A 17,284-nucleotide genomic window follows, 5' to 3' on the forward strand; every position below is an offset into this window, starting at 1 on the left:
AATCCTTAAATAACAAGATAATTTAAAAAAATTCTTCTTTTAACCCAGGAACATAAGGTAACATCTAGCAAGTAGTTTATGTTGACTCTGCACAACCACCAAAAGTGGGTAAAGTTTTGCAGTTGTTTATTTGTAGTTTCTCTCTTTGAATATGCATTCTGAGGAATTCTTTTTTTCAGTATGTGTGTTGTCCAAATGGAAATATTCTCCAAAGTAGTAACATCAAGATAAGACCAAGATAAAGCACTGGCATTATTATGTTTGGCAGCATCCGCAGTATTTACAGTGAAATAGAAATGATCACACTAACCTCATGGAAAATGGCAAATACTCAAAGGTTGTCAGCAAAGATATGTGAGTTTAACTTGTCAAGTGATTCTAACAGCACTTTGTGAAAACATAAATTCCCTCATGGGCTTCCCAGGTGGCATTAGTGGTAAAGAATCCTCCTGGCAATGCAGGAGGCACAAGAGATGCAGGTTCAGTCCCTGGGTCGAGAAGATCCCCTGAAGGAGGGCACAGCAACCCACTCCACTTTTCTTGCTTGGAGAACCCCATGGACAGAGGATCTTGGTGGGCTACAGTCCATGGGGTTGCAGAAAGTCAGACATGACTGAGCAATGGAGCACATCCACACAAATTCGCTCACAGAGCACGCATCAACTTCACTCTAGTACTGAAGTCTTGTTGGGGGGCAGGAATGATGATGATTAAAGGCTGAAACACCAGTAAACTCCTTTACAGCTACAAAAATGGGAAAACACAATCCTTTAGGCGAAAAGCTAAAAACAGACTCCTTTTGGTGAAATGAAGCTGTTTGAATAGATGAAACTAATCGTTTTTATCGAAACCATCTGCAGGGTGGAATGGGAAGTTGCATAGAAACGTCCTGAGAGACTTCTGTTTGCTTTACTTCAGTAAGAAGAGGGGAGAGAGCACATGGAGCTTGTCTCCATCTATCTGAGACTTCACAAAGCAAGAAACAAAGTGATGGTGGAGGCCAACCTGTGTTGGCAGCTGGCGACCTGGCTCCCCGGTGGTCCATGTGAAGAGGACGAATGCTCTACAAATGCAACACCAGATGCCATTCAAGAAACTGGTAGGTTAAACAGAGCAGCAGAATCTTTGCCCTGTAAGAAAAGGAAGACGAGAGAGAGAGAAAGAGAGAGGAGGAGAGACAGGGAGAGGGAGAGAGAAACCCCATCTAACACTTCTGCTGTGTTGGTCTGCTGAAACCACATCTTGAAACCAGGTGTTAAAAATGACCCAACTCAACAGCGAGAATGGCTTTGTAGATAAGTGTATTTTGTAATACTACTCGGAAACTGCAGTTTCATTTAAATAGACCATTCTTCCTTCCTTCTTGTATGAAGATCTTGCCAGGACCAGATTTAGGTTTCGGTGGGTCTACCTTGATGAGGAAACAAAAACAAAACAAAATGCACAATACTCCATGGAACTGGTTACAATTTACGGAGAGATGGATTCTAAGTGGTCTCCTCAGACTTTGGAAACTGGATAAAACTAGGTCAAAGGTAAATCCATGACTGTTGGTGCAAGCAGCTTTCATAAGGTACAATGTGTATATGTTTGAGCATCACACCAATAATGCTGAGTTTCTGGAATGACTTTATCCACGGACCCAGCACCCTGGGGGTGGACGGCGTTCTCTCCTTTGTCCTTCCCCTTGGTTCTTGTGCAACCACAGCAGAGTCCTTGACAAGGCACTGGGCCCTCACCTCACTGTTGGCTTCACCAGTTTTAATCTTTGAGTTAGTTTATTCCTCACCTTCCATACTGCTTACTCATATGATGGGAGAGAGTGAAACCTATGAAACTATGAAGAAAAGTTTGCCAAATGCTCTCCTGCAAAACATGCTTTAAGTAACCTGTTGCCCCTGCCCTCACCCTGGATTTTCGTGGTTTCTATTAGAAATGATATTACTTTTTTTGAACTAAAAGGTTGATGCTGTAGTCTCTGTGCTTCATTTGATCTGCAGCAGGGTGCTTTGAGCTTCCCTGGTGGCTCAGTGATAAAGAATCCACCTGCAATGTAGGAGACACAGACATGGGTTTGATTCCTGGGTCGGGAAGATCCCCTGGAGAAGGAGATGGCAACCCACTCCAGTATTCTTACCTGGACAATCAGACAGAGGAGCCTGAAGGGCTACAGTCTATAGGGTTGCAAAGAGTCGGAGATGACTGACTGACTAAATAACAACAACAAGAGGTGCTTTGACTCCAGCAATGGCGCCACCCCTTCCGGGTGAGGCTAAGGAACCATCGGACCAGGCAGAGTGGTTACATTTCCACACAGGTCAGTGAATGGCCTCATTTCCGGGCGGGCAGTCCCTACAGCAGCAGCTCTTACGCTAGAAAATGGACACAGAACCCATAAGTCTAGGGCTATTTTAGGACTTAGAACACTCGGTGATTATGGCCATAGATTAATTTTTAAGCGAGCTCTGCTGTCAGATTTCCCTTTGATCATTGCCTGGGCATCAGTAGCCCCAGGAACAAACACTGAGCACTGAGCTGGCCTGGTGGGTCCAGTGGAATCATGAAACACATGAGTGCCTTCTGTTCTCAACAGTGAGTCCCTCCATTCCTCTACGTGCAGGCTGAGTGGGTATTATTCCACCCACCATCAGGGTGCATGGATTAGGGGCAACATTCATGGATGGCCATGGAGGAATGGCACCATCTTAGAGCTGACCAGTAGGATGTGTTTGTCTATGCTTGGGAGTTTTACCAGATTTGACTGTAATTCAAATGTCAGGCATTAGACTGCATCAATAATAGAGACTTCAAAACAGAGTTATTTGGAGCTTAAATGTTGACAAACACCTGCTTTAAATGTCCATCCTGAAAGCTTAGCTCCCAGGCCAGTTCCTCCCTGCCCACCCCCCCCGACACACACAGTTTAATGGAAAGTGCCAGCAGAGGAAGGGTTAAGAGACAACATTGTCCTCTTGCATCTGCTCTGCCTGTTGCAACTGGAAAAGATTGAGATTAATCTTCGTAAAAGCAGTCATATTGGAAAGACGAATGTGGCTCTCACCATAACACTGGGCCCTTTATAGCCTGATGTCTAACTGCATTGGAATGTTATTCTTTCCATTGCCATTATGACTGTGCTTGGATTTGAAACTACTGGGTCTTGTTCCAGTACAAATCTCTATCTGCACTCTCTTACGAACTTCAAAACATCCCTGTCTGCCTTATCCTACAGGTTTCCACTGAATCAAGATGTGAGGAGTATTCTGTATCCTACCGAGCGGCTTCATCACCTTTCAGAGTTCCAGGGGGGATCCCCAGGTCACAGGGCACAGGTGGCTGGCCAGCGGGGAGCTTTTCCTCAAGGTCCCACTGTGGGGTCTCTTCCCCAGCCTTACGGCTAATACGGCGTATGGGCCAGTCTGAGGAGACCCAACATTATTTTGGAAATCTGGTGGTGCTAAGCCTTTGATCGCCGATTTCTAACTGTCTTGAAAACCTTTAGCCTTCCAACAGTTGCACGCTGTGGTTTTGTGTCTGTGTGAGGTGACTAACAGCGCAGGCACTCTTGTGTGGGGAACGTATTCACCCAGCGCCCAAACCACCTACCGGCTTCCGGCAGCTCTTATCAGCCCAGCCATCGGCCACGAGCTGACATTTCAGTGCTCAGAAGCTCCCTACCCCCACCTTTAAAAAAAGTGACAGGAGGAGAAAAAGGCTCATTTGGCAATAGTTTGCTCTTGCTTTTTTGGCCTGGAGAAAGACATTGAAAGTGGTAGAAGATTGTTTAGTAACAGCTGGTGAGCACCAGGGTGTGAGGCTGATTTTCAGATATGACAGGCACTTACAGGAATGCTGCCAGATACAGCTGTTTAAAAGGCTTAATAAACAGCAAGTCAATACTAATCTTTGCCAAATTAATCTTTTCCCTGACAGCCCATCAGAGCAATTATGTTTAGGCTTATTGTAAACACACAATTGTCAAACAGGGACACTGCAGCCTTAAAATACTGCAGTTTGGTTTTTAGTCTCTGTTTGGGACTGATTTTTTTTCTTTCTGTACATAGAATTATAAGTCATTCCATTTCATTTCCAGTTACTTTTTTTTTTTTCCTGGCCTCATGTCAGCATGAATGAAATTTCACTTTCAAATGTCTTTGCTAGCAAGCTGTTAATACAATGAGCGATGATGACACCGGAGGAGGCACGCTGGTGTGTGCGGCTAACAAGGCACAGTTCCGACCAGTGCCGACATGTAACAGGCCACTGTCCTCAGCGGTCTCCAGGTCCCAGCACAAGAATTCGTCTTTACTTCCTACCTCCTACAAGGTAATCCTGTTCTGGATACAAAGGACAAGATGTTGGCTGCATAAGAAAAAAGAAAGCAGAGTCTCAAGTCTCTGCAGACGTGTGCTCTAGAGCCTATACATCTTCGTTTAGAAGTGACCCCTCCCTCCCCACATCCCCTGCCTCCCTCCTTCAGGACTGTGACATCAGGCGGCTCCCCACGCCCTTCCTACAACAATAGTCTTGTGTGAGGGAAGGCTCTCCTATACTGGGACCTGGTTCTAAATAAACCTACGGAAATCTCCTTTGAGCATCTTCAAAAAAAAAAAAAAAGAAAGAAAAGACGACGGTTAGCAGGAGGGAAAGTGGGGGTGGGGAGTTGGATGAATTAGGAGATTGGGATTGACATATATACACACTATATAGAAAACAGATAACTAATAAGGACCTACTGTGTAGCACAGGGACCTCTTCTCAACACTCTGTAATGACCTATATGGGAAAATAATATAAAAACAGTGGATATCTGTATAACAAATTCACGTTGCTGTATGGCAGAAGCTAACAAGGCATGGTAAATCAACTATACTCCAATAATTTTTTTTTTAAGTTAAAAAAGGACCACTTCTAAAAAAAAAAAAACAGGACCACTTCTTACCTTGGTGTAATGTAAGTAGAGCCAAGGAAACGGAGTCTTTTACTGGCTTCATCAAGTCATATTTGCACTTGGTAATTAGAAGAACAATGCAGTGTCTTATTCATCAGTGTTTAATTCAGCATTCTATAAACTGGGCTCCTGAAATTTCTCTCCTGCTCTCGGCACTCCCACTTGTCTGACACCTTTTTTTCTCCTTGGCTTCTCATTTTCTCGATGTGACTAGAGTATATTCCATCTTGTACTTTTGTAACTAGAAACTCCTGTTTGATTATGCAGACCAAAAGACTATAGCATAACTCATTCCGAAATTCTTTCTTATGTTAACCTTAGGTTTCTTAATGAAAAATTTCCATTCTTCTTCACCTCCCAATTCTTATCTGCAATGTTTGATGCCCTTTTGTATTTAAAGAGCTTTTAAATCGTCGAGGGCATATCATATAATGGCTGTTGAGGGTAGTTTGTGATGTAGCTGGTGTTTCTACTTATCATTGCACTTATTGTGCACCTACTATGTACAATGTGGAGAAGGAGGGGGCAACCCACTCCAGTATTCTTGCCTGGGGAGTTCCATGGACAGAGGAGTCTGGTGGGCTACAGTCCATGGGGCCATGGAGAGTTGGACACGACTTAAGTGACTTAGCACTGCATGCAATGACATTCCAAGTTGCTTTGGAACTCACTCTGTTTTAGGAAAACAGAGAGATCTGTACTGTTGGGTGACTCACATGAATTCATTCATTAGGTGACTCAGTGTAGTAAGTGTCTGAGGGTTAAATTTATGATGTGAATTCTGTACCTTGCCTTGCCATCATTTCAATGTTCGGCCATCAGCAAAACAGGTGGATTTCTCTGTTTCTGTAGTTACCTTAAAATGAGAGTTATGAATGGAATAAGAAAATGCAGATCACATCCCCTTTCAACAAATAAACATTAAGATAACATCTATGTGTAACAAAACTTTCATGTTCCAGCAGATAGTCTATTTATTACAAATTTCCACTTAATTTTTTTTACTATAACAAAGAAATAGGATGTTTATTGGGGTTTCCTAGAATCTGGAAATTTGAAATATTCTTTGTTTGGTTGAACGTAGGTGTCCAGGACTGACTGGAAGTGGGGAACCTGGTAGAAAAACAACATTACTTCTCTGGGTCTTTTCACCTCAGACTTTGTAAAGAACTTCTAAATCAATTTGAAATTATACTGACATTGTAGCTAAAACCCCATCATCTTTAATTCCCAACCATACTGGGTGGAACCATATGAAGTTGCCATTTTTTAGGTGAAAGAGTCGTACATAGGCAATTTCATATGGCTCAGTCTAATTACCTTCAAACACGTGGAGCAACTCTTTTGCAAAAGACAAGAGGTCCACAGGAAAGGAAAACTGACTGTTGATGTGCTTATCGTAAATTTTGAATTCATGAATCAAAAGCAATTCCTTAGTAATGAATCTGAGTCAGGACACACGGTTCTTGGTTGTCATAGCTGTTGGTGGACCACTGATGCCTTGATCAGAAAGGACTCATTCTCTTCAAGGCAACAAGGTAAAAATGATCCCAGAGACCAGCTTTCATCCTTAGCCACGTTTGCTAGTTTGACAAACTCGAAGTTGTTATGTGACTGATTTTCCATTGTCAACTCACTCACAATAAAATGGCAATTGGGGTTTTGGATTATTTTTTCTTGTGGACATTACAGAGACAACTCAACCTTCTCCTAGGTGCTATCAGACCTTTTTTTCGAGTTATAACTGTGACTTTGGTGTGTTGGGAAAGATATTCTATGTTCAGCACTATCGCCAGGTCTCTCAGAATGCCTTTCCTGGAGGTCTGGGAATCCCATGGAGAGCTACATAACAGAAAACTCAGTGGACACCATCACTGTTCCTTATGGTTACAAGTTGGAGCTGCTGGGCCCAGGCTGGATTCTGGCTTCCTGAAACGTGGAGGGTTTCTCAGGCAACATCTGACAGAGGATGTTCTCACTGTTTCAGGAAGGAACACCTGTGGCTGGGGTTCATTGCTTCTGGGCCTAATCACTTCTGCCATGAATTTTGGGATCTCTCCTCTGGCTGGGTGTGTCTTTCAGAGACTGATGGATGTTCAAATAGAATACGGTCATGCATCACATGAGTTTTTATTTATGATGTATTTTCTTTTATTTACATTTGCTTTCACTGTTTTTGGTGTTGAGTATCAACACTCTCTCTACCCTGGTTGCACACCTGCTCTAGAAAAACTGTAAACAACATTGTACTTTCCTGTAAAACCCACCTGTCAAAGCTGGTTGTTCTTATCCTGGTAATTAGTTTCTCAGTTTAGACTTGACACAAGTGAGAATGTTACTTTAGCATAATATAATAAATAAAAGACATTAGGTAATTAGTAGTGCTGGTATATTTCTAAAATACTAAACAGACAAACAATAAACTGTGAACTTAATCACATGAGTTCTTATACAGTTTCAAGACAGGAAAATTAGAGCTCTCAGCTACAGTCATTTTAATAATCACACTGGATCTGCATTATTTATTAGTTATTACATGCTCAACTGATTCAAGGTTGTACAATGCCTAAAATCATTTCAAAGCAAGCATACCTTTTGTTTTTTGAATTCTGACTGGATTACATATTGCATATATTGTATTTCGTTAAATTGCTAAGTTTATTTCACACACTCCATGAAAAAGACATCAGCCATTCTCTTGATTTCCAACCAGACTGGTTTTCTTGCTATAACTCTGTAAGGGCATAATTTGCTCTTTCTGATGTAAAAGCTATATGCCAGCCTTCAGCCAGATTCTCAATGCTTTTGGTTCTTTAGCAAATCCGTAGTACCCTCCGAATTCTCTTGGAAGACCCAGGAGTTCTGGAAAGAGAGTAGCTTGTGGAGGCACAAATGGCAACAAGATCCTCAATTTCTATCAAATTTCAAACTGGGAATGCGTCTCCCTTTCCTGTCTGGTTACTCACCGTTCACTTTTAGATATTCTGGACAGTGTGCTTTCCCCTTCCTCCTGTCCCTGGTTTAATTCCTAAATGTTTTCTGGATTTTGTGAAAAGCATGCAGCTTGAGGAATTTGACTGATTTGACTTTAATTCTTTTTTGAGAGGGGGAGAGGGAGGAAGTTTACAGAAATGACTAAAACCAGCTGAGAAGTTTAAAGAATTGACTAAAACCAGCTGAGAACTAAGAAGCCACCTTTTCCTCTCAGGTAGGGAGCTCATCTGTTCAGTCTTGGAGGCTGTGTGACTTTTAGGGCAATCTTCTGTTCTATTGTATGAAGAAAGAAATTCTTAAATATCACAGTTTTTCATTTGCATCAACCAAAGAAATATAGAAATAGAGGCTGGTTACTTAAATTTGCTGCTAAAATGAAAAGTAGGTTTGGCTTTATTCACTGTAAAAACTAAATTATAAAGTATTCACACCAAGCGTGAATTTTTTTTTTGCCAGCAAAAGTTAAAACATCAAAGAAAGCTCTTTCAAATACTAACAAATTTACTTACAAACACCTATATTTATTATTTCATAAATAGGCGCAACAGTTTCCATAAAAAAAGATTAAATACAGACACAGTATGAAGAAACAATAATACAGAGCCCTATGTAAAGGTTATAATTTAGCTGTTTTCAATCTCTTTCGCATCTAATAAAATACCAGGTAAGCATTTGGCGGTTTTATACATAAAAGGGCTTAAATGACATTTACTAACCATTACACAAAAAGTGATACAAAAAAGCAATTTTTCTGCAGTACAAAATAAACGGTGTTTGCGCTTCCCCTCACACTAGTTTCTTTTTGTCTGATCAATGAGACAAAGCCAATTTGTTTTTAAATTAAAATCATTTGGGAGTATATTTTTTCAAATATTTTGAAAATATAGAACTATTAGTCAGTTGTTTTAAAAATGAAGTAAAAATATGAATGTTTGCCAATTTAACCCCTATTGTGAAATCAATAAACTGGAATGAGCCAGTTTCAAATCACAATTTAGCTACAAAAACATTCACATTTTATACTCTAGGAGAGTGTGACATAGATGCTATTTACAAACTTGCTATGACTGCTACATCAAGCCATTTAAAAAGTCTTTAGTAGTTTCATATAAACACCCATTATGAAAACCAATGGAAAATCCAGGACTTTTATCCAAGACATCTATAGTTGCTAAGGCAGTTACTATAGCGCAGCACTTCACAGCAAAAAACCAACATAAAATCTGAATGGTCCAAAGTTCCTTCAGGGAAGAAGAAAAACAATGTCCATAAAGGATTAAAAAAATAATAAAGATAAAGAAGCATGACTATTTCTTCCAGAGTGGGTGACCCACAAGCTCAAATGGTCCTAAGTGCTTAGCAACTTGTATTTTTTCTAATAAAATGGAGAACTGCCTTGTCTGTACAAAGCAATCCACGGTGAAAAGACTTCCCTGAATGCCTCAGTGGAAAGAAGAGGTGTCTGGAGTTTCAGGTAAGGTACAGTGCTTTGTCCCTCTGCATGCCCCTGTGTGGAGAGAAAAGAGACAAGCAACTGGTGTTAACAAGACAGTCTTGCTATGGGTGACCAAGGGGGATGCATCTGTCTGCTCTAGCTTGAGGGATGGGGTTGGGCATGGGGAAAGTGCACAGTGAAAGCCAACAGGATTTAAAGGCATTTACTCTTGGAATGCTTAAAAATTTCTGGTTTTGCGAACATGGAACCATTCCAGATTATCTTTTGGAAAGCTGGAAGAAATACAGGATCTTTCCACGACATGACTGTTATGAGAGCTGTGTGCCACCAGGTGGCGATGGCCGGCCGCTTACCCACTACTGCAGTAGTCGTTACTCCAGTCCACGGGCTGGGTGGGAGGATTTCTGCACCCGGAGCGCACATACTCCATGGCCTGGGTGACCACTTGTGCAGCTGTAGATGTAGGATTGATTATGGTCTGATAGTCGGGTTGAAGATTAAATCCCTGAAAAGCAAAGCAAGTCCACAAATAAGGATCAAAGTGCCTTGTTAAGAAGAAAAGCACCTAAATATTTAGTCACTGTTTGCAAACACTACTTACCTTCTTGCTTGTGCCCCTGCAAGGGCAAGCTAATCTCAAGAACCATGAAAACTTAAAACAAAAATGGAAAAGAAGTGCCCACACTCCATCTTTCTTACCTTTCCTTCCTTTAGCCATGTGTTACTTGACTTGTACTCTTGAGCAGATACATTGAATTGAGAAACAATGTAAAATTTAGAAAAGCCAACTCAACCAAAACAAAGAGAAAAGGCCCTAAACCCCTCAAAGTTTATGTTTTCTGTCTAACCCAAGGATACATTAATAGTTAATCCCCAGAATATGCAACAGAATCTTTTCTGAAGGATTCAGGCAGCAGGTGGCTGAGTGTTTTATTAGACTACACCTATTCACATATTGTTCTCAAAACCCTTTTTCTTCATTCAGTCACAAAGGGACCATCTGCTTCTTCTTTTATTTGTACTTCTTTCTCAGCTAAAAATTTCAACCAAAGCTTTTAAACAGTTGTTGGACTAATATAGGGAAGGAGATTCAAAACAACTTGCCACTGGAAAACACAGAGGAGGAAAAGTATAAGACAGAGGAAATATTTTTAAATTGAAAAGTCTATTAACTGGCAAATAATAATCAGACTCCAGGAAGGTTCTTTTAACACACTGATGTGGTGAAGTGTTGACTTTTAATCCTTGCAGAGCTATTAAAAATTCAAGGACAGAATCTCTGAAGTAGATAGCTATATCTGGTAAACAAAAAGCATTATACGCTGACTTATTTTTAGCTTATCTGGTGAATTCACGAGCTGCATAAGCAAGCTTTGCTGGAAATGACCAAAAAAAGCAACTTAATTAATCTCATGGTTGTCTCTTTTTGCAGCAGATTTCAGACATGGTTTTTACCCTCTGAAAAACTAAGAGATTTAAAAACAAATCATTTTCTATTTACTTGCAGGGAGCTTCTTTTGAAGGAATAATATTGTTGAGATTTTATCTTTTAAAAAAATTCAGCAGAATGATCAGAGAGTTGATTCTGAACTCAGGCTATTTCCTTAGACTTTTATTCATTTGCAGGTACCCTGGGTAAAGACTCAAAGACATCTATTATCAAATGTCCTCAATTCTCAATATTGGCTTTAAGGTATTAAATTATTTTCCATTCAAGGGATAAAGACTTCAAGCCAATGTCCAGGCAAACTCCCAACAAAGCTGCTCATGAAAGACCGAGCACTGAATAACTGGAAACAAATCACTGAAAAGTGGAGTATTCAGTCAGCTTGGTTATTTGACCTCACACAGCTAGAAAGAGTAGTGTTTCCTAAACCAACAACTGGTTTGTGAGAGGGAAGTTTGTTTATGTAGGTACCACCTGCAGCTCCAGCCATAAACATTTTCCAAAGCAGGGGGGTGTGAGAAGTGAGAGGAATATAACTGGATGTTTGGTACTCTAACCTTTTCCAGGCTGGCAACCACTCTTTCTCCAGACCATCCTGTATCTCTGTCATGCATGGAGTTTCAGGACAGTCCTGTAATGTCTTAATGGGGCTTACCGTCCAGTTTTCTGGACCTCCTTCCCGAGTGTCTTGTGTAACGCTAGGCAGACAAGCAGGAAAAAGTCCCCAGGGAGAGGAACCTCAGGCTGATTTTTATTTCAGCCCCCTCATCAGGGCTGCCCAGTGACCAGAGAGGGTGTTGCTTATTGGATATTCTCAGGGTCAAGCCCATAGTAGTGGCTCAATAAATCATGTTTTCCAATAAATGAGTTTTAACATCAACTATTTGATGCTACTCTTCGAAAGGCCTGGGGAATATAACTGTGTAAATACCAAGGCTTTCTTATCTTTTTAATGTAAAGTTCTCCACATTGGATTTTTGAACAGTCAACAAAACATAACTTAAAAGTAAATAAGTCTTAAAACTAGAGTAGTTGAAAATATCTCATGTTAGGTGAAGGTATGGAAACATATGAGAAAGTAAAAAATAAATAAAAACAAACCAACCTGCTTCTATCCAACACCACACAATCAAAGAACAGAAATGACCATTGCTTTTTTCTATCCAATGAACATGGCTCCTCAAAGTTGGGAAAGAGAGTATCAGGAGAACATTAATTTTTAAGTGATCAGTTTAAGACTTAAATGGGTAACTTCAGTTTATAAAACCAAAATGATGTGTTATCTGCGAAGCTCGAAGATTTAAAATTTAGCTAACTTCAATGCCTAAATTTAGGATCACTAGTATTAAAACAACCATGGACCAAGGAAAAGACAAGCAAAGCCTGAAGAACAATTTTACTTGCTTTCAATTTAAAAAATGAAACTTTCTTCTGATGACTGTATTAAGAGATGCTGAGGTCAAACTCAGAAATAACAGTATTTTTATTATTGTTGTAAGTATGAAACAACAATGATGCTAGAAAGGTTTGAAAAATGTTTGCTTAGTGATCTAATTAAACAAGACTGAATATTTTGCATTTTAATGCTCAAGAGAAAAATCACCAACTGTTTTGTAGCATGCCTGGAATTTTAAATTTCATTTTCTGGTGCCAGATTGAAATAAAAATAGGAAACATGATAAAGATTAATTTGATGTCAGAAGGGACATTTGCTCTTTAATTAGATTTCTGTAGCCCTAGCAGTTTTGTTGTGCCACCATATCAAGTCCTAAAAAAGCCTGCAGCAATACCAAACCGTGATCCTCGTATCCACACTTTACTGGGAACTAATTTCATTTCCTGCCTGTCTGGAGAGGTCTTTTCAACAGGCATCAATGTTTTTGTCTTCACAACTGATTTATTCATCAATCTCAATGTGATTTTTTTAAACCTTTAAATTACACCCAAATCCTAAAGCAGCTGTTTATTACACAAGGAAATTGAAAATCTGTCTGTGTGATATCATACAAAGATTTTTTTTCTTAAGGTTATACAGGAAGTTGACAGATATTAATGATTTTTCTCTCTTGACCTCATTCGACAATATAGTGAACAGAAAAAAAAGGAAGAAAACTGGACTAAAAAATAAACCCCAGGTCTATGGGTTTAGTGTATAAAATATTATTCTAGAAAAAAAAAAAAAACAACTATTACTCCTAGTGGATGATATGATCATTTTTAGGATACATTCATTTTCAAAAGGATAATAAAATAGCTAAAGTAATGCTTAAATATGAAACATTACTGTAAAAATACAGTAGCCATGAGCTTTCTTGCTCTTTCTTTCTCTTTTTCTTTTTTTGGTGTGTGAAAATGGGAATATGGCCAGAAAGCAAACACCTTCTCTATAAAGATGATGAATCCAACAGGTCTAATTCCAGCCATAAGCTTTCTACAACCCACTTTGATGACATGAACATTGGCCCCACAGACCACTGTGATTGTAACAAACGAGTGACATGGAGGCGTGACGGACACTCTGGATCTGATTTTAGGATTATCAATTCGTTGAGACTTCCAGTCCTCTTAACCTGCAGGATTCTCTCCAGTGATCTACCCTGACTCTGACCTCACTGCCCATCACCCTCTGTTCCTCACCACGCTCCCCAGTGGCCTCCTTTCCATGTCCTGGATAAGCCACGTTCCTCCCAGTTGGCCCTCCAGGCCAGAGGAGTCCCTTCTGTTTGCTATGCTCCCTGCTAACATCCACCCCACTCCCCTCCCACCCTCTGATTCTTAGAGGCTGCTTCCTCTTCTCTGCCTGCTCTTGAGAGATGCCTTCTTTATCCGTCCCAGGCAAAGGCCTGCTATTCCTCCACACATCCTGCAGTTTGTCCCCCTGTTTAATTTTTCCCATGGGATCCTAATAACTTACCTGTTTATCTTATTCCCACTGCTCCCCTTCTCCATTCCACCCCAACTCTAATGTGAGCTCCATGGGGGTAGAAGTCGCTCAGTTTCAGCCAGAGCCTGGCATGTGTTAAGGGGTTCAATGAATCTTTTTTGAATAAATGAAAAATTTTAAAACTTTTAAGGATTTGAGATTCTACAAACTAGCCTGTAATTTCTTCTAATATTTAAGCTTCTGCAACTTAATTTTTTTATTCCTTCATTTGTTAACTTGTATCTTCAGTAGTCATTTTATTGACTACCTACAATGATCAAGGCATCATATTGATTTTAGTTACCATGGTCTCTGCAGCTGCACTGACCATCCATTTTGGGTTCATGCCATTTTGTCTTCTATTATTAATGTAAGTTAAAATCAAGTCCTACCATCTCAGTAAGAAAACTTTCTGAGATACACTAATAGAACTCACTTAAATATTGATGAGTAACTTGTCCAATGTAATCTGCCCTATTTTTTCCTATTAAGATTCTATATGGAAAGACACATCTCCTGAATTTCCAAATGTGGCCTTATGTAATTCAGAAATGTTTGAAAACTATTCAGAGTCACAGCTCATCTAAGGTATAGAGTATAAACAGACAATGAACTGTCTCTGAGTGGATAAATTAATAAAAAGTGTTCTCTCTGCACAGAGCTCTGGCCCCCAACCTGGGGAGTGGGCCACATCCTCTGTATTTTTTTCTCTGGGAACAAACACCCCTCACTACAGCACTGAGAGCAAAACATGGCCCTCAACTGGATAGTACCCTTAGGCAGAAGTCAACCCACCCGACCGAAGGTCTCTCAGCTCTTCACTCAAACACTATTGGTTCATTAAAATGCAAGGAACCCACGAATGTCCTTTGTATCAAGAGTAATGTCTGATGGAAAAGAAGGACAATGGGACCCTATTAATGTCACTCACTGGTCACAAACCTACTGTAAACAAGGAGGTTGGTCTTTCCCAGTGAATTTACAGCTTGTCTGTTGAAGGTAAGTCAGTCATCTGAGCTTTATCAATATCCTTGGCTTGGGAACCAAAGAAGACTTTGGTAGGCAGATGAGTCCTTTGCTCTCCATGATCATTTAATCTCAGAACTAACTAGGATCTACAGCGCCTCCCAAGGCTTAGGAGAAACTGTTACAAATTGACAAGAATGATTAAGAGTGAGAAGCAGCAGGCCTAGCATTTAAGAATCAAGGCGGGGATATATGTATACCTCTGGCTGATTCATGTTGAGGTTTGAGAGAAAACAACAAAATTCTGTAAAGCAATTATCCTTCAATTAAAAAAAAAAAAAAAAAGAATCCAGGATCTGACCACTGAACAGAGCTAGGTTTGAATTCTAGCTCTGACCTATGGGCAAGTTAGTCAACTCTGCTGAACTCTGTCTCCTCACCTGTGAGATGAAGGCAAGGTCAGGACCTGCACTGTGAATTTTCTGAAATTAAAGAGGGGGTAGGTAATGTATTAAGGTTTGTAATTGTCACCTCTTGGAAATCCTGTCTATAATAACAATAATAAAAATGGATTTGGGACTATGTATATCTGATTCCTATTTCTGCCTCCCCTCCACCCGACTGTAGCCAACTATAGACTATATCAGAGGGCTCCTATATCGCTTTTATAGGAAGACTCTGCATATTTAATTATAGACCTGGGAACAACAGTCATTTGATTATGAAAGTGATAGGTTAATTTAATATGCTTGATAGTTTCTACCTTGACCTGTTTTTTTAAAACAAATTTTTAGGATTTTTAAATGCTTTATATTCAGTTTACATTACATCATTTGCTCTTAATTCTCAAATTTTAAAATAACACTCAAATCCAGAAGGAAAATGATTTCAAAGACAAGTTAAGCTAAGACTGCACACAAATGGTTTCCATAATTGTGGGGTAGACATGGAGGCTTCTAAACCTCCTGTGTTTTCTAATGTAGAAGCCAGATATCCATTTTAAAATAACACTCTGGTTAGGTTAACATTTTCATTTCTTAGGACTCTTAAGGTTGTACCAAATTTGATACTTCTGACCAGAAATAGTGGGCCTGATTTCACCTTGCAGGATTTGTTGGATTCAACAGGCGTACCATGAAGAATTTCTCATTTCTGAATAATATACTGATTATATATTTATATGTGTATATATATGTGTGTGTGTGTATGTATGTACATATGGCAGACTTCTCAACCCCAAAGAGATCTTTAGCAGTAGTGGCATCTGAAAATAACAAATGTGCCTCACTCAAAGGCAGAAAACAGGGAGAGTGATGAGAAAGATGGGTACCATGGGAAAGAAGTCAGGGATTATGAAAGGCAGAAGCTGTTGTGATTCTTTGAGGCTGCCTGACTCACCCCTGCAAGTTAATTTTCAGGAAGCAGGTATTTGCTGAAGATCTCCCATTCTCTCTCCACTTACAGAGAAGAATGGAACCCCCACCCAACCCACTGGAGGAACAGACCCCTCCAGCACCTCTGAATGGGAGCCCAGTGCCCGGCCCGCACATACCTGCTGCATGGTGGGGGAGTGTAAGGCGGGCTGGACCTGCATGGGGAGCTGGGTCCCGAGGGGCTGCTGCATGGAGAGCGGCTGGTGTTGCTGCAGGTTGAGATGCTGGTGAAGAGGGGGGCTGATCTGGAGGGGAGGAGGGGGGGACACGGCCATGTTGGCTATAGAGACAGTCACTGGCATTTGGTTGTTGGCCTTGGGTGCTATGCTCCTGGGGAGACTGGGATGCATGGCGGTTAGGTGAGGGTTCATTCCTGGTTGTTGGTGGTAGTGGGAACTTAGGTACAGAGCTGAGTGGGCCTGGCTGGGCCCAGGGAACACTGACGGCGGCTTGGCATTGATCAGCTGCGGAGGCTGAGCCGTCTTCACGTCAACAGGCTCGCTGTAGCTCTGTGGAGAAACAAACAGGAACCGAGTTAAGAGGCGGACACTCAGGTGCTGCTTTTTCTTAGCAAGATGCTCTATGAGTTCACTTGTGAACAGTCACGTGGATCAATACCTGTTCCTACTCTTGACTCCAAGAACTCCTCCATCGTCACTTGCCACATGACCTTATGCAAGCCTGAGCTCATTCCACCTCTTTTATGAAATCTAAAACAATGTATGTTGACATTTTTTCTTGGCTTAAATGTTAAGCTCTAATTTGGTGCCTTTTCTCACCATCCAAAGATGAAAAAATGAGGGGCGCGTGCGGTGGATGCAGTCAGTGTCCTATCGGGAACTACCAGTGTGACTCACTTGCAAGGGAAGTCAGTGAGGGAGCTTTTCTGTTGACTATATGCTTGCTTTTTATTTTTCCTTTTTATATTCTCAAAGAGCCTTGACATTAGATATTGCACAAAGAAAACAATGTTGGTTGATGGAACTGGATAAGGAAGAAAGAGTTCAAAAATACCTTTCTGAAGTTATATAAAACCACATTAATATATTTTTAAAGTAACTGTAGAACTCATCTTGATTTTTAAAAAGAGTTGGTGATGAATTGTCCTCAATAA

The 17,284-nt window shown here is 40.5% G+C and overlaps 1 protein-coding gene across 1 annotated transcript in view; it reads right to left on the bottom strand.

The window, feature by feature from the left end:
* Positions 1-9,415: 9,415 nt before the first annotated feature.
* The window catches only part of TOX (thymocyte selection associated high mobility group box), a 307,821-nt gene continuing 299,952 nt past the window's right edge, over positions 9,416-17,284 (bottom strand). The window contains exons 7-9 of the mRNA XM_068983972.1: positions 16,290-16,679; positions 9,755-9,906; positions 9,416-9,452 (exon numbers count right to left, since the gene is read on the bottom strand). Of these exons, the coding sequence (XP_068840073.1) occupies positions 9,416-9,452; positions 9,755-9,906; positions 16,290-16,679 (579 nt within the window). The remainder of the gene's footprint in view (positions 9,453-9,754; positions 9,907-16,289; positions 16,680-17,284) is intronic.

This window comes from Capricornis sumatraensis, chromosome 11 (assembly GCF_032405125.1).
Source record: "Capricornis sumatraensis isolate serow.1 chromosome 11, serow.2, whole genome shotgun sequence".
NCBI classification, from domain to species: Eukaryota; Metazoa; Chordata; class Mammalia; order Artiodactyla; family Bovidae; genus Capricornis; species Capricornis sumatraensis.